The sequence below is a fragment of the Geotrypetes seraphini genome, chromosome 7, assembly GCF_902459505.1.
Source record: "Geotrypetes seraphini chromosome 7, aGeoSer1.1, whole genome shotgun sequence".
In the NCBI taxonomy this organism is placed as follows: Eukaryota; Metazoa; Chordata; class Amphibia; order Gymnophiona; family Dermophiidae; genus Geotrypetes; species Geotrypetes seraphini.
In genome coordinates, this window is record NC_047090.1 from 179,582,896 (window position 1) to 179,606,703 (window position 23,808).

Genomic DNA, 23,808 nt, shown 5'->3' on the forward strand with positions numbered 1-23,808 from the left:
TGGTCCCTCAACCAGGAAGTGATTTCAGAGGGGAGCCATGCTGGCATGAGCAGCAGGCCGGAGAAGTTGCTCACACTGGTAAAGATTTAAAGAGGTTCAGGGAGGGAAGCGAGAGCGCGAGTGTGGTGGGGGGGGGGCAGAGAGGTGCCAGTGCCCCAACTAAGACAGCACCTTGGGCAGTCTGCCCCCCCTCTTACTACACCACTATGTAAAGTTGTGTGTGAGAGCCCTGCCCATGCTCAACCCATGCATAATAATAATAAGTTTATTCTTATATACCGCCAGACCAGACATGGTTCTAGGCAGTTCACAACAAGTAGAGCTGAGCATACAGTGAAAAAAACTACAAATCATGATAAAAATACATCAAGTTATCAAATATAATATAGTTATTTTAACAGACAAAAGAGTGCGTTAGGATATAAACTTATCAAATAGTTGTGTCTTTTTTTTTTTTTTTAAGTTCAATAATTTTTATTTATTTTCAAGCATAAGTAAACAACAAAAATTGATCATGTCACAATAGAGCAACCAGAAAACAATAGTGAGGACTGTATACAAAGCGCCACTAAATATTATACATCCAAAGGCAATAAAGAAGCTGTGTCTTTAATAATTTTCTAAAATCGAAATAAGAAGAAGCTCCTAGCCTGATTTTTTCCAAACTAAACATTCAATTTAGCAGCCTGAAAAGAGAGGGTTCTCTCAACATTTAATAAAAGGGTGTGTAAACCAATGAACTCTGCAGCTATGCACTATAACGAAGGAAGTCATTATGCCGCTATATCGTGCAATGGTGCGCCCGCACCCAGAGTACTGTGTCCAGTACTGGTCGCCATACCTCAAGAAGGACATGGCAGTACTTGAGGGAGTTCAGAGAAGAGCGACTAAACTGATAAAAGGTATGGAAAATTTTTCATACGCTGACAGGTTGAAAATGCTGGGGCTGTTCTCCCTGGAAAAGCGGAAACTTAGAGGAGACATGATAGAAACCTTCAAAATCCTGAGGGGCATAGAGAAGGTGGACATTCTTCAGACTGTGGGGAACCACAAGTACAAGAGGGCACTCGGAGAAATTGAGAGGGGACAGGTTTAGAACAAACGCTAGGAAGTTCTTTTTTACCCAGAGGACATATGGAACGCGCTTCCGGAGGTTGTGATTAGCCAGAGCACGCTACAGAGGTTCAAGGAAGGTTTAGATAGGTTCCTAAAGGATAAGGGGATTGAGGGGTACAGATAGATGTAGAGGTAGGTTACAGAAATGGTCAGGAACCACTTCACAGGTCACAGACCTGATGGGCCGCCACGGGAGCGGACCGCTGGGCGCGATGGACCTCTGGTCTGACCCAGTGGTGGCAACTTCTTATGTTCTTACAACATCCTTATAGAATAGCATGGGGTGCCCTTAAACACTTAAGTGCCACTTTTCTGTGCAAGGGATGGAAACTCGTGAATGCCCAGTGATAGAATGACCTTTGCAGTGTCTACATTTAGAGAACTGGGTTACCCAATCAGCTGACAGCTGAAGGCCCTCTTTTATTAAAGTGCGCTAACCGATTAACGCGTGCATGTTAGTCTATGGACGCGTTAGCATTTAGCGCGCTAATCGGTTAGCGCGCCGTAGTAAAAGAGGGGGGTAAGTGTTGTTTTATTTATCTAAGCCCCCCCAAAAACGAGGAAATCAACCACATGAAAAACTGTTTAAAGACTCCTTTAACGTATCCATATTTTCCCGTTAAACCTTCAGTAGAACTGAGGAAGGGGAGGAAAAGTCCTGCGAGCTCAGGTCAGGGCCGGATTTTCCTATAGGCTAACTAGGCTTCAGCCTAGGGCTTCAAGATCAAGAGGGGCCTACATTCAAATTGTTAGCAAAATTAAAATTACACTATTCTAAAAACAGTGAACTCTAAAACACTGAACCGAAAATAAGGAGAAATTCTACGCTTCGGGATCAGAACCAGCTCCGGCCGCAACGGGGCGCCGACTCGGCTTCTCCCTTTCTTTTTCTCGCCCTGGGAGGAGGATCGGGGAGGGAAAGACGTCAGTGCGGAAACAGCTGGGCAAAGCCCAGCCCCGCAGGGAGGGAGGCAAAACGTGGATCCGTCAGGACAGGGTGGCCCAGACTGGCATTGGAGGGGGGTGGGGGGGTTTAATGGAAGGCAGGCAGGCAGGATGGCATGGGGGGTATTCAATGGAAGGGGGACGGGAGGCAGGCGGGCATCGGAGGGGGGGTGAGGTGAGGAAGGACGCACTGGGGGCACTATGGACATAGGAAGGGGCAATGTTGTGTGTTATTTTTGATTAGTTATTGTTACAAGTACTATATATGGTGCTGAGAATAAATGTCCAAATAAGTGTTCTCGACTTTTTTTTATTTATTATCCGTGTCACATTTTTTATAAAGGTTAGTACCAATAACAACATGCTTCATTTAACATATTGATATATATCACAGTAATTATGCATTTTATTATCTCTCATGTAATTTACAAACTTAAAAATGGGAGGTGAAAGGGCCTCATAAGTGGAATAGCCTAGGGCCTCTTTTTATCTAAATCTGGCCCTGGCTCAGGTGAAGACCCCCGAGAATTTCCCTGTCACAGCAATAGCAGGCCAAAGCAAGGCCAATACAGCTAAGACCTAAAATGGTTGCTGAAAAAGCAAAATGGGCTCTCTGACTAGAAACTGTCAACTCTGAAAGGCATTTCTGCTTTTTCTTAGAAGCAGAGGGCGTAGTTAGAGAGAAAACCAATTCTGGTGAAAAATATAAGTAGCATGATAACTTTATGAAAGGAAGACGAACCACGGATAGAAGTGTACAAGAAGGCTAACCACAGAACCGGAAAACCGTTAGGCCCAGGTGCTCTAAAGAGGAACTTGTTATATTAAAAGGACATTTACGGGGAAGTAAGGGAGAAGTAGATGAAAAAAGACGTGACACAGAATCACTCAATTATATTAACCAATCCATAGATTAATAAATGAGATAATGAATATGATTAACCAATGAAAGTATGAAATATAACCTGCACCAACGTGGGCCAGAGCTGTCAGAATCATATAAAAGAAAGCTCCCTAGACCGTAGTTTCAGAACTCTTTGGAAGTTCTCCATCAGTCTGGCCAGCCTGGTGTATGCTCTATTACTCTGTATGCTGTGTGATTTGTTTCTGTAAGCTATTGCTATTTGATTATTAAACTCATATTATTTGTATCAGCATAAAGAGAGTCGAGTGGTCTAAAGGCCATAATAGCAGGGTCTTCAGAACAGATGGGCCCCTCCTCATGTATCACCCCTAATTGTCTTCCTTTCCTAGTTTGACAATGCAGTTCTTCCCTCTCTTTCCCTCTTGTCTTAGTACGACTGTGTGCTTTGTTTTACCCCTATTTTTGTACGCGGCTTAGGAATCTGATAAGCAGATGATCAAATCCGAAATAAACTTGGAAGTGGGGAAATTTTGATTAGTTTATCTCTGGTTGATGTGTAACGTTCCTTCCCCACTCGTTTTATTTACGTTTCTTTGGGAAGATTGATTATGCAGGTTTTTCTTGTTTGGAATATAGATTGTGTGTGTAAATTATTAAACAAACAGAATGGAAGTACTGTCTTAACAGCTTTGACTACTCTTCTGCACCGTTCCAGGGAAAGATTCTCGTCGGGACTCGGAATGCTGAAATAATTGAAGTTGGGGAGAAGAACGCGGCCTGTAACATTCTAATCAACGGTCACATGGATGGACCTGTCTGGGGTCTGGCAACACATCCGTCCAGAGACCTTTTCCTCTCTGCAGCTGAGGATGGAACAGTGAGACTCTGGGATATTGCGGACAAGGTTACCTCATACCCGTAACTTATCATGGCCTGAAAAACATTCCTTTCTGATTGCTACAAAATCAGGCTGGTTTGTTGGTCACTGACTTTTGCCTTCTGGGGACCTGGGACGGAATATAGCTCAAACCACACAGTAATATAATGTATGGACTACTAGTTAACTAAACTAAAGCCTAAGCTTATATACCACATCTTCTCTGTAAGGATACAGCTTGGCATGGTTTACAAGAGTTTTGAAGAGAGGAAACTATAATAAGAATGAGTGATTATAGAGAGAGCAGCGGAGTTTACATGTTTGAAAATAGCCACGTTTTCAGATGTTTTCGAAATAATTGGAAAGAGCCCGAGTTACGCAGCTGGACAGGAAAATTATTCCAAAGCTCAGTAATTTTAAAGTAAAGTATAGATATAAACAGCCAAAACATCTTTAAATGAGTGCTTCCAGAATTTACTTTATGTGATGAATTTACTGGCGTCTAATTATTTTTTGGGGGGGTGTGGGGGCTTTATTTACTCTCACAGAAGATGCTGAACAAAGTGAATTTAGGGCATGCAGCTCGTACTGTTTGCTACAGCCCAGAAGGCGACATGGTGGCCATCGGCATGAAGAATGGGGAGTTCCTTATCCTGCTTGTGGCCTCTCTGAAAATATGGGGGAAAAAGAGAGATCGGCGCTCTGCAATTCAAGACATCAGGTCAGAGCAAATGCAGGCATCCTTTTTTAGGGATTGTGAGGTTTTGCTCAGTGCTGGGCATCAGAGCAGCGCACAGCATTCAGCGTGCCGGCTGGCGCTAAAAACCACTTTCGCAGTTTTGTAAAAGGGGGGTGTGGGGTGGGAATAAATACTGTAATAATTAACCAGCTATATGCAACCCACTGTATGTAAATATATCTCATGAATAGCCAGTAAAATCAATTAAAAAACTTTCCAGGGCTTATCACCACTTTTTCAATAGCTTCAATCACTTATACGATATACCATCAATTCCAGAAAGCTAATTTAAATAATCAATTCACATTATTCATCATTCATTTTAACATCAACATGAAATAATTTTGTTAAATACTCCTAAATATATCTCGCATAACCTACATATAATTTTAATACTCATACAGAGCATCCCCACTTCTTACATTCAATAAAATGATCCCTTTAAAAATTTCATGAAATGTTCACCTATTCACCATTATCTTATATCTCCTTTTGCACCTTTATAGAGTACTTAGGTTTCTCTGCAGTCTATCTAAACCCAATATGGTTAAAATTTGGTCTCATGTTTATTTCTTGCATGTAGTTTATTAATATTGCATGCAGATTTGTCACTCTTTTAATATATATAAAACATTCACATCTGTCCTGACGTTATCAGATCACAACGTTCAATTTTAAGGTCACATAAGATCATCTTGTCTTTTAAATTTCATCATTATCGTTTTAGTATATTATATATATTTTTTAATATTTTTTCATATTGTTTTTTATATGATTTTAATATTTGCATCTTGTGTTACATTTGTACTCAAATAGGACCCCTGATGAAGGTTGTCCGAAACACGGACCGTGTTGGGTCCCCTGTTTGGTAAAAAGGTTTTAATATATATTTTTTGGTTGTCACAATAAATTCTGCCTACGTTGTTGTACATATCTGCAGTTTTGGTTTATTTGTTCATAAAATGTTCAGCCATCATTTGGGTATCTCAGCAATCAAACAACATTAATAGCCGTAACCAGCATAAAACATGCTTGGACTCAAAGTTCTCACTCATCAGTTTGTGCATGTCCAGTTGATCTCTCAATAGCAAGTAATGTCCAGTTCACACACATATATCATGCTCATCAATTTTTAAAGGGATCATTTTATTGATTGTAAGAAGTGGGGAGGCTCTATATGTGTATTAAAATTATATGTAGGTTATGTGAGATATATTTCATGTTGATATTAAAATTAATGATGAATAATGTGAATTGATTATTTAAATTAACTTTTTGGAATTGATGGTATATCGTATAAATCAGGGGTAGGGAACTCCGGTCCTCGAGAGCCGTATTCCAGTCGGGTTTTCAGGATTTCCCCAATGAATATGCATTGAAAGCAGTGCATGCAAATAGATCTCATGCATATTCATTGGGGAAATCCTGAAAACCCGACTGGAATACGGCTCTCGAGGACCGGAGTTCCCTACCCCTGGTATAAATGAATATTCAGTAGGAATAGCCTGGAAATCAGACTGGTTTGTGGCCCTCCAGGACATCGCCTGCCGAAGAACATGCATCCGGGCGGGGTATTTGTTAGTGGCAAGTTGCAATTGTCAGTGTCAGCATTTTTGTTAATTATCACTATTATTATTTTGGGATGCTTAGGTTCAGTCCAGATTCCCGGTATCTAGCAGTCGGGTCCAGTGAGAATGCAGTGGATTTCTATGATCTGACGCTGGGCCCGTCACTGAACCGTATCAGTTACTGTAAAGATATTCCCAGTTTTGTTATCCAGATGGACTTCTCTGCAGACAGCAGTTACATCCAGGTAACCGACACTGCAAGACTATGGACTTTGTATTCATTTACATAAAATCAGTGCTTTTTTTTCCTAGCAAAAAAACATGCCGACATTCAGATAAAACCAAAAATACTCTGTGGAGTGACAATGTTCCTAAAAGGACTTTATTTGAAAGTGTCAAAGTTCCAAAGGTACACTGAAATCATCCACATAAAATAATTTCATCCACATAAAAATAAATTCATCCACATAAAAGCCTTAAAAGACCTAGTCTGCTAGGGATACAGGACCCAACACGGTCCGCGTTTCGACAAAAAGTCTTCTTCAGGGGTCCCTGGGGGTCCTATAAAGGTGAATACGTGGGAAACTATTGTGTGGTGAGCCGGAAGTGAGACACTGCTTGCATTTGCAATAGAAAGGCCGACATTCAGATACCAAGATGTCCTTCAGGAGTGGGGTGATCACTGAAAGATCTACCTCAGAATAGCCAGGCCTCCTGTAATCAGCCACAGAATCTATAAAAAGCAGCGTTGATGTACAAAACCTGGGCTCTTTCATTAATATGTAGAGACAATGGACCGATTTTACGAGGCAACGGAAAAGGTGTCGGCACTCAGAACCCCTGAGTAGCCCCAGAAAAAAAAAAAAGCCTTGCACAAAATAAACCATGTGAGGTGACCAAAAATCAGGTATAAATCCTCCAAATCAATGCATGTAACGTTGATTTATTTGCATGAAATTCATGTGCACCTGTCAATCAAATTTTGGAAATGAACCTGAACATACCCAGAGAGCCAAGAAATCCGAAAATGGTCTGAAAACTAACCCAATTGTTGTTTTCCATACACACTGCCGGTTAACCCTTTAATTGGCAGGTGGTGAAACAGCTGCTTTACGTAACTTGATGTTGAACGAGAGGAACAGTGCCGAGTAGACAGACATTTGGACGCAGATCTCCCATGAATACCTTGCTCACTCGTCAATTTCAGCAAACTATGGATATAGGGGTTCTTTTACTAAGGCGTGTTAACTGATTTAGCACGTGCTAAAGATTAGCACACGTTAAATGCTATGGCACCAATTATATTCTATGGGCGTGTGCTAAGTCAGTTAGCACACCTTAGTAAAAGGACCCCATAGATAGAAGTGAGGCAATATAAACCATCAATAGCTTCAGCATGAGCTCTTTTAATAGGTCATCGGACGTGCTTTCTGCGTTTGATCCCTTCTAATCAATGGAAATATGTGCACAGCTTAAGCAACGATTTCATAAGTTTAATTTTATACGTTTTATTCATACTCTGTTTTTACGCTTTCATCATACGATTTACTAATGTATTTTATAGGTTAAATAGTATGAAAAGTTCTCATTTTAACAGATATACTTAAAGAGCACTTATCTTGTGCACTCTGATCTATTATTTCAGCTGGAGGCTATTTTCCTCCAACATGTTTTGCCCAGTGGCTTTTTCAAGATTGTCCCCAGCAAAGCATGCAAGATATTTTTTTTTTAAAAACCTTTTATCGCCCAAAACGGCATATAATTCCTGTAAAAACTTATCAACTCTTTCTTCTATTCTAATAATACCCCTTATTCATTATTATTTACCTATGAACGCCAATTTGATCCGCTTCTCACCGTCTTCGATGAAGTTCAAAATGGCCGCGGTGGGGTTTTTTTTGCAGTCACTTTATAGGACATACAGAACAGGTAGCCAATCTGATTCCTGGCCTGACAACCAATAGCAATCACAGGTCAATCGTCCTCTTATTAAATATATTTAAAGAGGAGTTGCCCATTCTATCTCCAGATTTAGCCTATTAGGAGTCACCATATTTAATCCGAAAATCCAACATTGTTCTTTGTAGTTAAGTATCTGGTCCAGATTACCACCCTCCCACCCTACTATTGCTTAAGAGCCATAAAAGACACATGTTGCTTCTGAACAACAAAGCCAAATAAAGGGTTAAAATGCGACACTTCTTTCATCAACTCCTGCAAAAATGTTCATCCATTTCAACATGCTTATTTCTACAACCATCTACCAAGAAGTCCCTCAAGATTCCATTCAACATTTGAAAGCTGATATGAACATAAGAATTACTATACTAGGTTGGACCAATGGGATTATCTCCAGCTTACCTTTTTCCTCATTTTGGGTTGCATAGACCATCAAGAGAAACTAGAAACTTCTACTTATTTGCTTATCCCAAAATTAATGGGTGTAGATATAAGACCTTAGATAGGACCCTGGCAACAATCTTGGTTAGGGAAATGTATTCAGCAAACTATGTTATCCTATTGCTGTTTTCGGAAATTAATTAAGACCACTTTGTTCGATAAGTTTATTACTTAGTGAGTTTTATTATTGAAATTCTATTTTACAAATACTTGCATTTTTTACTGTATTATTGTATTTCGCTGATTGTCCAGCTCTTTGTAGCGTAAACCGCCTAGAACTTTTGGTTATGGCGGAATAAAAGAATAAAGTTATTATTATTATTATTATCTAGTCCAGTAGCTGAACAATATCTATAATGTTATCTCTGGACCCCCCACTCCTCCGACTTGTCACTTCACCAAGCATTTATCTTTATCTTTTTATCGTCAAGGTTTCCACTGGTTCTTACAAGCGATATGTCTATGAAGTGCCTTCAGGAAAACCACTGATGGAGCAGGCTGTGATTGACAGGATTACATGGGTTTCCTGGACCAGGTAAGTACCATCTGAACCAAAGACCTAGGGGCTGAAGTAAGATCACATTGCAAAATGATTTCTTTATTTGTGACCAGAATTAGGGGCACCTGACTGGCTAGTAAAGTCAGAACAGGTCAATCAGTGGTCCACCTTCCTAGCGGAAGATGTGTGTAACCTGAAGATTACTATTTGCATACGGTAGTACGGACAGGAGTGGTAGTGAGGGACCGTTATGGAGGCTTCTTTGTTGATTGCTTTGGGAGTAGAATTGGGTTTGGAAATGTTCTACTCCTGCTTGTGTGGCTGGGTCAAGGGAAAATACAGATACAAGGGGAAGATTTAATGAACAGTAAACATATAAAATAGCATTGATGATGTTGTAGGTGTTATAGAGAATTCTATAAATATAATTAAATATATATAAATATATAAATATATATAAATATTCCTACTTGTATCGGGGAAAAGCAGAATTAAGTTTAGAAGGGTCTAAAAACACCTAGCAGATGATGATTAGGTCTTTCCTAGGTAGGATGTATTTCTTGTCCACTTTAGATGGGGGGGAGGGGTCTTCCCAGGGCCTGTGTAATAAGCTGCACTGTTCTTTAGCAATTTTCTTCACCTTTTTTACATCTATGGACCGGCAGAAATAAAAGAATTATTTTGTGGACCAGCACTGGTCTGTGGACCGGCGGTTGAAGAACACTGGGCTAAGTCGTAGGCCAGACCCCACCCATCTCTGCCTAATCTCCGCCTCAGACCCCACCCCCATAATAATACTAATTGTAACACTATTTTTTCCATTCGTTTTTCATATATACACACACACAATATAATCGTATTAATGGTTAACCACAAAATTAAACTACCGTATTTGCCGGCGTATAAGACGACTGGGCGTATAAGACGACCCCCCAACTTTTACAGTTAAAATATAGAGTTTGTTATATACTCGCCGTATAAGACTACCCCTTCTTCCGCACACCTTCTGCACAACCTTCTGCCTGCCTGTCCCCCCCTTGAAGGTCTGCACCCCCCGAAGGCCTGCACCCCCCCGAAGGCCTGTCCCCCCCCTTGTAGGCCTGTCCCCCCCTTATAGGCCTGTCTCCCCCTTGAAGGCCTGCCTGCCTGCCTGTCACCCCCTCCCCCCTTGAAAGCCTGCCTGCCTGCCCGCCCGCCCCACCCTGAAGGCCTGATGCCCCGACCCACCCCGAAGGACCGCTCGCCCCCCTGGCCTCCCCGCACCACCTATGAAGCAGCCGCAGCAGGATCGCGAAGTCAGCGTCAGCGATCCCTGCACTGCTTCCTGCGCCACGGTCCCGCCCCTCCTCTGACGTCAGAGAAGGGGCGGGATCGCGGCGCAGGAAGCAGCGCAGGGATCGCTGACGCTGACTTCGCGATCCTGCTGCGGGCTGCTTCACAGGTGGTGCAGGAAGGTCAGTGGGGCGAGCGGTCCTTCTGGGGTGGCGGGGGACTGAACGGCAAGGCCGGGAACACCCCCTTAGGGCTGGCACCCGGGGCGCACCGCCCCCTCCGCCCCCCCCTTGGTACGCCACTGCATGTAAACAGTACCCGGCGTATAAGACGACCCCCGACTTTGGGGAGGATTTTAAGGTACTGAAAAGTCGTCTTATACGCCGGCAAATACGGTATATAAAGCACACTATATGCTTCTCAACATTCATTCCTACCAGAACACAGATAACCCCTATGCAAATACGGGACCAAAAACTAAAAGTACTAATATATACAAACCAAACCCTAAGATGCAAGACTCTGTATGCTGTACAACCCCAGAGAAAAAAAAAGAAACAAATGCATTTCTTCCTGAACAGTGCAAAATATAGGCAGCAGATGAAAATTCTCAAAATTGACACAATTCAATCACTAAATTTAAAAATAAAATCATTCCCCCTACCTTTGTTGTCTCCCTCCTTCCATGCTGTGCCTTAATTTCTGGCCTGCTCCCACCTGTCTATTTTATGCTGCCCCCGCGTTATCTTCGGGCTGGCTTCCTCTTGCTCACTGCCACAGTGCACAAAGCCACGGCAGTGGGTTCCTCACGTGTCCTGCGCCTTATCTGGAAGCCAAAGGCTTCCGGTTCAGGCACAGGACGTGTGCAGGAGCCGTTGCCCGCGGCTTTGTGCAATGCGGCAGTGAGGAAGAGGGAGGAGGCTCGAAGACAACGCCTCATCAATCGCACTGCGGACTGGCGGTTGAAGAACACTGCTTTAGCACACCTATTTACTGCTGATTTTCCCTCACTAAATATACTCTCAATATAGTAAGATCTTTTCGGCACAGGAAAAACTGCAATAAAACCACTGGAAAAAGTGTAACACGACATGGATTTAAAATGCAAACAAAACATCCAAATCTGAAATTGCTTACCCTGTAAAAAAGAAAAAAAATATTAAACTCGGGCCTGTGTTTTTTACTTCCCCAGTACAGTTGAATCTTTACTCCGCCTCAAGACTGGAATAAAGGTCCCAGTTCAAGAGCAAAGGGTCATCCGACACGCACCACATCACCCCAGCCAACCACCCCCTCACCAAGACCTCCCTGCCTCAAACTCTCTCACTGCTTGTCAATGACTTATTTATGCAATTATCTGTTTATTTATTCAATTTTTTTATCCCGTCCTCCCAAAGGAGCTCAGAACGGGTAACAAATCAGGTATTCAAAAATTTTCCCCTCTCTTTCCCGACGGGCTCACAGTCTCTCTAATATACCTGGGGCAGTTTCTCTGTGGGCCTAACACATCCCCCCCCAACCACCACCGCCATGAACAAAGAGTTCCCTGATGGCCCAGTGAGCCCCAGAGACCATTCTGAATAAACTTTGTTCACTCAAAGATTTCTTCCTCGCTCCAATGTAAACTGTATTTCTAATGTCTCCTCAATGCTTATCCAATGTAAACCGGACTTCAAATATCTCCTTTTGCTTCCCCACATATAGGGTTACCAGATGTCTGGATTTCCCTGGAAATGTCCTCCTTTTGAGGACATGTCCATAGGTCCGGATGGCTTTTCAAAACCCGGCACTTTGTCTGAGCTTTGAAAAGCTTCCGACGTCGGGACGTCATCCGCGGATGCAATGAGGTGACGTCGCGTGATCACGTCACATGTGCGTATGCCGTCCTGCACAGCTAAGGGGTGGGGCTGGGGAAAGATGGGACAGGGCATGACACGGGTGGAACTGGGCGGGGCAGAGGGGCATGTCCATGGGTTCGTATTTTCCTTTGGGAAAATCTGGTAACCCTACCCTTAGAGGTCTCTTCACCCTTCCCTCTCCTCCTCCTTTTTCCTTTATCTGCTTAACATCCGACTTGTACGTCGCCTTGAACCTGTTTAGGCTTAGAGCGACTCACACATTGTAGATTGGATTAAATGATATAGAAATAGCTGTGATATGATGATGAGGAGGAAGAAGTTGCAGGTCAGAGGTGACTATGTGCTGGGCGTGCAGGTTTCAGATCAGATTAGGAAGCCGGTGGCCTAACTGTCCTGCATTGTACGAGTGAGGATTTACCTAGCAGCCTCCTCATCTCAGGACCCATTGGTAAATCTTCCATGGTCCGTATTTCTGAGGACCCATTTGGTCCCTTTGCAATCTGCTGCTTTGCTGGATAACACATAAATTATGTCTGCTCACATTCAAATCATTACTCTATAAAACTCCCGCTTTCATCTATAAATTATTAATTCCATATACTTCCCATAGAATGTTGAGATCCAATGAACAGCATTTGCTAACGATTCCCTCTCTCAAAATTATTAATACAAGGCGACAATTTATTTTTTTCTGTTACGGCTCCTCAAGCCTGGAATTCTCTTCCTATTTACTGGAGGGAAGAATACAACTTGGAAAAATTCAAAAGTAAATTGAAGAGTTTTCTTTTTAAAGACGCATTTGAAAATAGTTATCCAGTCAATTTTAATCTGACTCTATTATTTTATTGAAGCTTTTTAACTTTACCACCCCCCCCCTTGTTTTTTCCCTAAATGTCTCGCTTTCTGTCAAATAACTTGTAGTTCTTTTCCTTTTTCCTCCTGTTTTTAGTTTTGTCAAGTTTGTTAATAGTCCCGTAGGCCTTTGTTTTTGTCATGCATTGTTTTGTTTCCCCAACACTGTATTTTTATTATGTACATCGCTTAGAATCAAGATTAAGCGATTAATCAAAATTTTATTAAACTTGAAACTTGAGAGTTGCAGCCAAGAAAAAAATGTTTGCCTCTTTTTTTAATTTTTTTAATTTTTTTTTTTCCCAGTGTGCTTGGGGATGAAGTCATTGGAATTTGGTCCAGACATGCTGAGAAGGCCGATGTGAATTGCGCCTGCGTTTCCCACTCAGGAATCAGTCTTGTAACTGGAGATGACTTTGGCATGGTCAAGTTGTTTGACTTCCCTTGTCCTGAAAAATTTGTAAGAGTCTCTTTAGTTGGCATTAATGATGCATTTATTATTAGGATTTATGATGAAGAGATTCACCCAGTGCAGGCAGTGTAGAACAAGCATAATTTCATATAAAAACTTATATTGCATTAACAAATGTAACAGTGTATGCCCATTTTCGATAAATACATCTAGAATATTTTTTCCCCGAAAATCATCTAATCTGGGCATCCAAGCTATTGTTCGTCCAGACCATCAGAATGTCTATCTTCATACCACATTTTCGACCAAAATTTCATCCAAGTCCTAAATGCCCAGAACAAGACCATTTGGACATGAGAGAGGCCAATCTTGTAGACTGGCCACCCAAACATGGCAACAGAGCACTGCTGTGAACTTCACAAAAAGGGTGCCAGATAAACATCTCACCAGAACTCCCTTATAGGTTATGGTGAGCCCCCCCAAAACCCACTGTACCCACCTGTCTACAACCCCAATAGCCCTTATGGCTGCAGGTGGCAGCAGAATAAGGTTTGGGGGGGGAATTTGTTGGGCACACATGTTCCACTATAAATATAGTGGTTAGGGTGGCTTATGGGCTTGGGTCCTCTTCTCTATGATTCACTAGCCCCCTCCCCCCACCCAGGCTATTTAAGACATCTGTGTATTGCTCTGCTAGGCTTTCCTATACCAGATGCTGATGTTCTGGAGACAGGTATGTACATTTTTATTCTGATCTTTGTGGGCGGTGTGAGGGGGTCAGTGAACACTGGGGGAGTTGGGGGGGGTCTTTACTTTATCTCTGCAGTGCTTATCTGGTCATTTTGGCCCTTATACCTGTTTTTACATCGTCTAACTCACAATGTTTAAGTTTCACCCAGGATGTCTAGTAAAACATTTGATTATCCCTGCAGGATGACTAAAGCCTCCTTTTATGAAACTGCGATAGCAGTTTCTAGCGCGAAGAGCCGTGCTGAATGGACTGCGCTGCTTCCGATGCACACTGAGTTCCTATGAACGTCAGGAGCAGCGCGGGCCATTCATCGCCGCTCCTCGCGCTAGAAACTGCTATCGTAGTTTTGTAAAAAGGGGGGTAAGTCTAGGTTGGCCCCTATCTCACCCTAGCCACTCCTCCAGATATGCCCTTTTCGGCTCTGGGCACACAGTGGCATTCAGAGTCATAAAAAGTCCTGCGGCAAGTCCAGAAAGTTGGTTTGATTATCAGCACTGTCTTTTAGGTCATCCAAGTGTTGACTTGGGCAGGTTTTTAGACGTATTTAAGTTGTTTTTTGGTTTTTTTTTAACTTCTTTATTCATTTTTAATACTTACAAAAAGTGAAACACTATATAACATCAATTTGTTCTTAAATACATAACTTAATCTAATATAATAAAACGCTAGGCCGCGCATGCGCACTCCCATCGCGTGCATCCGTTTTCTGTGAGCTGTAGGGCACCGCAGATAGGAGTGCGCATGCGCGCGAAGCTCTCTCTCTCCCTCCCTCCGAGGTGGATGTCGGCCGCAGCAGCTGTCGGCGGCCCGAGGCGGATGTCGGCCGCGGTGGCTGCTGGCCACCCGAAGCTCTCTCTCTCTCTCTTCCTCCACCCCCCCGAGGCGGATGTCGACCGCGGCGGCCCGAGTCGGATGTCGGCCGCCAAACCCGGAAAGCATTTTAACATAAGTAGGGCATGCAGTTCAAGAGGAAGGTATGGGGGGGGAGGAAAATACTGCACAGGAAAGTGGGGTGGGAGGGAAATGGAGGGGCAGAAAAGGGGTTGTGGACAGGGGAAGAGGTGCTGATGAACAAGGAGGGGGGGCAGAAAAATGAAGACAGGCCTACTGCTGGACAGGGGGAGCAGGAAGGAGGTGATGATGGACAGGGGGAGATAAAACAAAGGGAGAAGGGCTTCTGCTGGATAAGGTGAGCAGTGATGGGGTGGTGGAGGACACAGGGGAGGTAAAAGGAAGGGAGAATGGACAGGGGGAGCAGGCAAGGGGTGGTAGTGGACAGCCAAGGAAAAAAAAAAAAAAAAAAGACAGACAGAAATACAGAAAGCGACTAAGGAGAGAGAAAAAAGACAGACACACACACATACATACATATATTCTAGCACCCGTTAATGTAACGGGCTATAAGACTAGTATTCTATAAAGCTCAATTTCAAATCCCATATCCCTCCCCCTCCCCATTCAATAACATTCATCAAACCTAAGAAAACACATAATAACCGCCCTCCTCCCCACATTGTTTACCCTCAAAAGAAACCAAGAAATCCCCACCCCCTCCCCCATCCTGGATGTGCATATTTAAGGGGACAAAATTGATATTCATTCATTACAGTATTTTGTTAATGGCTCCCAAATATCCTGAAACTTCTTAATGTTCCCCCGCTGTATGGCAATTACCCTTTCCATTTTGAATATGTCGCAGAGTTCCACCAAAAGGTATAAGCGATCCCAATGACGTTCTTAAGTTTTGATTATGAGCCCCATAGTCCCTTATTAAAAAAAAAATAAAAAAAAATTATCTACTTCATATTATTACCATTTTATACCATGGTCATCATTCATCTTTGCCACCAAAACACATATCAAAATATTGCCTTCCCCCCCAAAACAACCCTGCAAAGTTGGGTGGAATAGCTATGCAATAGCTGGGAGAAAATAGAAAGTCTTTCTTGCGGTCAGCTTTCATGTCCCAAAGTGCCACATCACACCTCCTATAACTGTATAAACAACTTACCTTGAGTTTAGCCTCCCATATGGGATGGAGCTAGGTGCGAGTACTTGAGACCTGGGTTGACCACTGTTGGAAACAGGATACTGGGCGTGATGGACCTTCGGTCTGTCCTAGTAGGTTAATTCTTATGTTCTTATCCCAACTCACTCTGAACTACCCATCTTGTCCCCATCTAATATCTGTATTTGAGCCCTCGGCTATAGGATAAACTTTATTATAGAAAGCATTAGGGGAGAGTGTGGCGCAGTGGTTAAAGCTCCAGCCTCAGCACCCTGAGGTTGTGGGTTCAAATCCACGCTGCTCCTTGTGACCCTGGGCAAGTCACTTAATCCCCCCTTTGCCCCAGGTACATTAGATCGATTGTGAGCCCACCGGGACAGACAGGGAAAAATGCTTAAGTACCTGAATAAATTCATGTAAACCATTCTGAGCTCCCTTGGGAAAACAGTATAGAAAATTGAATAAATAACATTAGCATGTTATTTGAATGAATAAATAACATTAGCATGTTATTTGAATGAATAAATAACATTAGCATGTTATTTGAATGAATAAATAACATTAGCATGTTATTTGAATGAATAAATAACATTAGCATGTTATTTGAATGAATAAATAACATTAGCATGTTATTTGAATGAATAAATAAACATTAGCATGTTATTTGAATGAATAAATAACATTAGCATGTTATTTGAATGAATAAATAACATTAGCATGTTATTTGAATGAATAAATAACATTAGCATGTTATTTGAATGAATAAATAACATTAGCATGTTATTTGAATGAATAAATAACATTAGCATGTTATTTGAATGAATAAATAAACATTAGCATGTTATTTGAATGTGCTTATTAGATGCTTCATAAGTATTCTGTCTCTCTTTTATTTGAATTTCAGTGATATTAATTTTTGAATCTGTTTCATGGTAGTCCTATTAAACTTCAATTTACTGATTTTGAATTTATTGCATTCATTGTTTTCTATTTGATCTTTTTACTGCTGTTAACAAAATTGTACGTTTTATGTAGAATTATACCTGCCTTGGGTGAATCTCTTCATAAAGACAGTTAATAAAGCCTAATAAATAAATAATGAAAGACGTTGACGTAATTATAAGTTAGGTAATTGCGTTTGATGACAGCACTATAGAATTAGGTAGTAGTAATAGATGTATTTTCGCGTAGACCTTTGCCTGTAGAAAATGTAATGCTTCAGAGCGAGATCTTTCTCTTGTTTTTCCTTAGGCAAAACACAAACGGTTTTTAGGTCACTCAGCTCATGTAACGAATATACGATTCACGAGCGGAGATCGCTATGTGATTAGTGCCGGTGGGGATGACTGCAGGTAAGCCTTTCCACTGCACTGACCGCATTATGGGGGATGATTTATTTTTGTAGCAACGATTATTGTGGCCCAAGCGAGTCTTATCTCTGTTCTAATCTTTCCCTGGCGATTATCAAGCAGATTAAACTCAATGCTGTAAGCATATAACATCACCAGAATGGACTCTCAGGGGAAGATTCTCAAAACTTTAACAGGGTCGCTGAGCCAGTTCCAGCCAGTTTAGCGTCCATGTATTTTAGCAGCAGATTATCTTTTTTTGTTTTTTTTAAAATATCTTTATTCATTTTGAAGCCATAAATAAGTGCAAAGTATTATACAATCATATTACACTATAAAAGCACTTAAATTCAATCAAATTGTAATCTATGATAAATAGATATATCACCCCCCATACTCATATTCAAAAATTGCCCTCAAATTAAGGAATTAAAAAATATTTTCCAGCCCTCCCTCCCACCCACCCACCCTGGACGTGCATGGCTAAAGGGCAAAATCAACAATCACTCTGCAAAATTTTGTCGATGGCTCCCAAATCCTCAGAAACTTCTAATAATGTCCCTGTTGTATAGCCATAATACGTTCTATTTTAAAGACATGACACAGAGACTCCCACCAAACAGTATAGTTTAACCGATCCCAGTTTTTCCAATTCCTTAAAATAAGCTGTATGGCAACCCCTGTCATAATAAAGAGAAGTTTGCTATTGTGAGATGATATTTGGCTTTTAGCGCTCATCAAAGTGCCAAAAAGCAGTGTCATACATTAGTGCCACTGGATTTTCCATTACTTTGTTCACCTGATCCCAAATGGATCTCCAAAATTGAAGTATCAAGGGACAATAATATAATAAATGATCTAATGTCTCAGGTTCAAGATACAGTGCCAACACCGGAGTCCAAAATGCTCTATGTAATAAGAAAAACCATGTTTGTCTCATAGATGTAGACATCTCATTCTCCAAGTCTAGATTCATGGCCATCGAGACGCAGTAATCTGATGCTTTATCTCAATGCTCCAAATGTCACGAAGACCAGTTTTTGGTTTCTTATTCAAAAATCCAGATATTAATTTATACCACTGAGCGGCCTGGTGACCCAGGAAATCCATCTGGAAGCACAGGAATGGCAAACTATACTGAGTTTTAAGATTTTTCCAATCAGGGAATCCCTCCTAAATGGCCTGCTTCAACTGCAATCACCTATAATTTTGAGTTTTAGCAATACCAAATGTTTATTGCAATCGTGAAAAATCAAGCAGCTTTCCATCAGAAATTGCATCATCTAGAGTACTTATGCCCGCCTTCATCCAGTGCTTCCAGATGACCTTAAACCCGCCAATTTGAATCTTGGAGTTCAGCCAAAGGGACTGACATGTGGATTTATGAATTGGAACAGATGTTAAATTATTAAAAAATTTTAATGTCTCCCAAATGTCCAATAAGATCTTATTGTCCTTATACAACCTAGGTAGCTTGATACTCAAAACGTGACACAATCTCAATGGAGACAGGATCAAAGGATACATCCAAGGATACAGAGAAGGCTGGATCATCCATGGCTTTTGTTAAATTTAACATGTGAAAAGCCAGCCTGGTGTTATTTGAAGAATGTCTTTGAGCCTCAAACCCCATTTGGTGCATACCAATAATATAAGGGAGAGCCTTGGCCAAGTGCAAAGCCAATAACTTAGCCAAAAGTTTGCCATCTACATTTATCAAAGAAATAGGCCTGTAATTTGAAACCAACATAGGTTCTTTATTTGGCTTCGGCAAAACAATAGTTAACGATTCTGCCATAGTACCTGTAATGCAACCTTTAATCAGTTGAACCCGATATTAATTTAGCGGCAGATTATCAAAAGGGCTTACCGTGGTCTTTTCCAAACTTCCTAGCAGTCTCCAACTCTGCCAGGCAAATGTATTACAAGGTCATTAATATTTAAAGAAGCACTCCAGGCGATTCTCTATTATCGCCGGGTGATTCTCTAACCTCACTGTTCTACATTTGAAAGCAAAATTTTCCAGCAGGTCTGAGCTGTTGTAGCCTTACTTTCTGGTCAGTGTCTGAGTGCTGATTGGCTCAGGCATTGACAGGAAAGAAAGGCTTGACAGCTCAGACCTGCCAGAAAATTTTGCTCCCCTTCCCTCTCCACCCACATCCCCTGGAAGCAGGAAAGATGCCTCTCCCGCCGCCATACAACAACTCCTGACACCCCTCACCCCAGCAGTGGGAGAGATGCCCGCTCCCTCCCGCCGCTGCCATACTGCCTCCGACGTACCCCCACAACCCCCCTTACCTTGTTTTTTTCATGATCAGATGTTTTGTACTACATATTAAATAAGCATTTTATTTCTCAGGCTATTAAGGTCCACTGTAGGGCTTCGGGTTTTAAAAAGCAAAAGATATAGATATTCTTGAGAAACTCTTATAGTCATATAGCTTAACGATCAATTTCTCCTTACTTCAATGCAGCTTATTTGTCTGGAAATGTGTGCACATGCCTCACTGAAGGAGAAGCGTGGAAAACTGACCCTAAGAAGAATGAGTGTGCTTGTAGAGGCTGGCCTGGAAGAGATGGCATTGCAATCCAATCAAATCCGCAGTGTTCCTGCATGCTCTGCAGTCCCCCTGGGATGGAGGGAGCAGTTCCTTAGCAAAGAATGCAGACTCTGGAATCTGTCCAGGTGGAGAACTGCAGACATACTGAAACCAAATTTACCCTGCATAGTGAAGGCTCACGTTCAGATTCCAGCCATTGTAAGCTATCGAACAGGAGCTGAAGGAAAATCAGATGCTGGTTATGACCTTCTCCTGCACACTAGTGTGTTTAATGTTCAATGAGAACATTAGATTCCTGTGAAGTTCTTCAAACTGTGTTATCATCAACGCAATCTCCAGCTCCTTCTGGGAAGAGACCTGAGGATCTTAATAAACAGTTTTGAAACAGCTCAACATAAGATCTGGCATTTCTGCAAGGAAGAGAGAAACTCAGCTCCCTCGTCCTACCGGAGATAGTGGGACTGAAGCAGTTTGGGCCATGGTCACCTCTGATGAACATATGCATGAACCCATTCCTCATGTGCAACCATTATATTAGGTCAGTGGGCAGAGCTGCTACTTGCTGCAATCGGTGCCTTGCCCATGGTCTAGAATTTCGACTCCTGTTTTCTGCCTTGCAAGTCAAGTCGTGTTCTCCATGTCCAGTAGAGTGCATCAATGCCATACATTTTTGTTTTCATTGTATGACTGAACCGCTGTTAACTGCGGCATGCACCGTACAAGACTCATTCCATGTAGTATCTTGGAAGTGATACCAGGAGGAAGCGTTACCTGATGCATTGAAAAGACGTGCGCTCAGCTGCACAGAAATAGGAATTACATGTTTTACTTTCACATTTCCTTTTAGGGGAGGGGTTTACTTTTTAATAAATTGTATTTTTTACAGAAGTCTTTATAGCAGCAGAGGGCTAGCTGGAAGAAGTCTGCGACTTAATTACCTCTTTTAATCTCTCTCTCGCTAGTCTGTTTTTTCTTTGTCCTGTTTTGTTTTGAAGGATGTGTGTGTAGGAAGGTGACTGGCATTTCTTCTCACTCCCTCATGCATTTTTCAAAGCAGCAGCCAAGGGTAAAATGATGATCGTGCGGTACACAGAGAAAGACATCTGAAACTAGACAGGGTGCTCAGTGTGTGTGCATTAACACTGCCTAGCTGAAAACTCCAGGATACGTCCTGCCTCACTGAAATTGTGAAAGTCCTTCAGCCTACCTGACTGTGTTAAAATGCTCCCCACATAGGAAATCAGGATCTAGGCTGGAGTTGGCTTTGACAGCAACTCCAGTGGTTGGGCAGTAGGACCAGTGCCAAGTAGACTTATTGGCAGAAGAGACAGAAATGAAGACTTATATCATGAAGAAGTGGAACCTGTGCAGAGTGCCTTGTTGGGCAGACTCGATGATCCGTTCTTTACCTGCCAACATTTACTATGTTACAACCAAATATGTATAACTTTTAAAAGCATAAGACACACTACTTTTCAGTACATTGTCCACCAAGAGAGTTCTTATTCTTACAAGTGCAGGGAAGGGTGTCCAAGATTCCAAAAGGTATTTCTGATTCATGCTCTTTCCTTCAAAGGTATACAGACCTATATGCGCTCGGGATATATTCCAGTCACCATGATTTGCCTGATTCAGCCCTGCTGAGACGTTGCACTAGAGAACACTACCACTATCTGCAGTGGAAGAAAATATTTAATTTCAATCAGCTCTATGACCATAATTGTATCATGTGAAAAATAATAACAACACTTTCACTGGATGCACACAAGGCACTGTCCCTCAAACAGCATGCAATCTAAAAGAGTACCTGACACAATGACAGAAAAAGTGACTTGTCCATGGTCAAAAGAGGTGCCAGAAGCAGTACTGAACTCCGATTTCTCTGGGTTTTCAACCCATTCCTCTATCACGATATCACTTCCTCCTATGATAGAACCATCATATGCCAGACATGTATCCATTTGAAATGATATTTCATGTTGTTGGCAAACAAAAGAAGCCCCCCACCCCAAAATGTCAATTTTTTTCACATGCCATCAATAGTGCACTCTGCTGATAGTGCACAAATAGTGGATGCAGTGACATTGTAAGAGGGGGGTGGAGGCGGACCGCCCCGGGTGCCATCTTGATGGGGGTGCTTGCACCTCTCCACCCTGCCACACCATCTCTCCCCTCCCCCCACCCCATATCTCTGTAGATCTTCGTCAGCGCGGGCATAGTTCCCCCTCTGAATCACTTCTGGGTTGCAGGGCCAGGAAGTGACATCAGAGATAAACCTAACACTGGCACAAGCGGCATGCTGGAGAAGCTGCTCATGCTGGTGAATATTTACAAAGGTATGTGGGGGGAGAGGAGGGCACAGAGGGGCACTGCCGCCCTGGGTGCCTCCCTACCCTCGCCACTGAGTAGATGCATGTGTACAGTTAAGCAAGAATGTGCACTCTTTTGAAAGGCTCTGTACTTTTTATGCCACAATAACGTCATGACTAGACAACTATACCCTCTACACTGGTCTAACCGAAAAGAGTCTGCATCAGCTCCAGCCAGTTAAGAATACTGCAGCACGACTGATAGAAGGCTGCAAGCGGTGTGACCACATTACACCCTTCCTGCAAAAACTACCTTACAGGGCTAAATTTAAAACCCTATGTTTGATTTTCAAGGCCCTCAGACAAAACGGGCCAGAATAGCCCTTTCCACACCTTTGAGATTCTCTCAAGGAGCATCCCTATCTGTACCCTCATCAAAAGAAATTGTACGATGTGATACCCACCAGCGAGCCTTCTCAGGAGTAGCCCCCATGCTCTGGAATGTACTTCCAGAAGGGCTACATCTAACTCGAGACTACCTCTACTTCAGGAAGCAGGTGAAAGCCTGGCTCTTCTCTCAAGCCTTCAGTCGATAGGGTGACTTGACTACACACTCATTCTGCATCTGGACGAGCTTGCCACACCCACTGTAACTTAGATCAATCTTGCTTAACTGATTAAACAACTTGCCTTGAGCTTAGCCACCCATCTTGTCCCCATCTAATGTCTGCACTTGGTCCCTCAGCTATATGATAAGCGGTATTGTAGAACAAAATTAGCATCATATCAATGTTATTTGAATGTTCTAATGTGTGCTTATTAGGTGTTTCATAAGTATTATGCTGACATTGTACTGTATTATATCTCTGTTCTTTGAATTTCAGTGCTAAGTACATTTTTGAAACTTTCATGGTCGTCCCATTATTGTTTCAATTTGCTGATTTTGAGTTTACCTCATTCATTGTATTTACACATATGTTTATATTTTTGTCTTTTTACTACTGTTATGCCGTTAACAAAATTGCTGTAACTGCCTTGGGTGAATCTCTTCATAAAAAGGGTTAATAAATCCCAATAAATAAATAACATTTCTCCCCTAATGGCATAATCAAAAATTAAAACACGCACACAAATCCCAGAAATAATACAATACAACAATGTTCTGGCTGCCCAAATCCAGAGTAAAAACATTGATGTGAGCAAATATTTTCCATTACATTACCCTGAAAGTATTATGCACACAGTATATTACTAATTAAGAATTACAAATATAAATTAAAAAATGGAAAATAAGATTATTTTTTATTGAAAGGACTTGTTAGCTCTCAGAAGCTATCCTGACCTGAGAAAGGAGGTTTGTCTCTGACAGTTTGTCAAAAATATATTAAAATGAGTTCAATGAAAATAAATCATCTTAATTCTATTT

General features: G+C 41.9%; 1 protein-coding gene across 2 annotated transcripts in view; it reads left to right on the forward strand.

Moving 5' to 3' along the window:
• The window catches only part of EML5 (EMAP like 5), a 382,142-nt gene extending 358,852 nt beyond the window's left edge, over nt 1-23,290 (forward strand). For both annotated transcript variants that reach the window (XM_033952880.1, XM_033952881.1), the window contains 7 exons: nt 3,642-3,830; nt 4,352-4,524; nt 6,193-6,355; nt 8,942-9,045; nt 13,299-13,452; nt 17,415-17,515; nt 19,987-23,290. In XM_033952880.1, the coding sequence (XP_033808771.1) occupies nt 3,642-3,830; nt 4,352-4,524; nt 6,193-6,355; nt 8,942-9,045; nt 13,299-13,452; nt 17,415-17,515; nt 19,987-20,023 (921 nt within the window). In that variant the 3' untranslated portion in view covers nt 20,024-23,290. The remainder of the gene's footprint in view (nt 1-3,641; nt 3,831-4,351; nt 4,525-6,192; nt 6,356-8,941; nt 9,046-13,298; nt 13,453-17,414; nt 17,516-19,986) is intronic.
• The last annotated feature ends 518 nt before the right edge of the window (nt 23,291-23,808 follow it).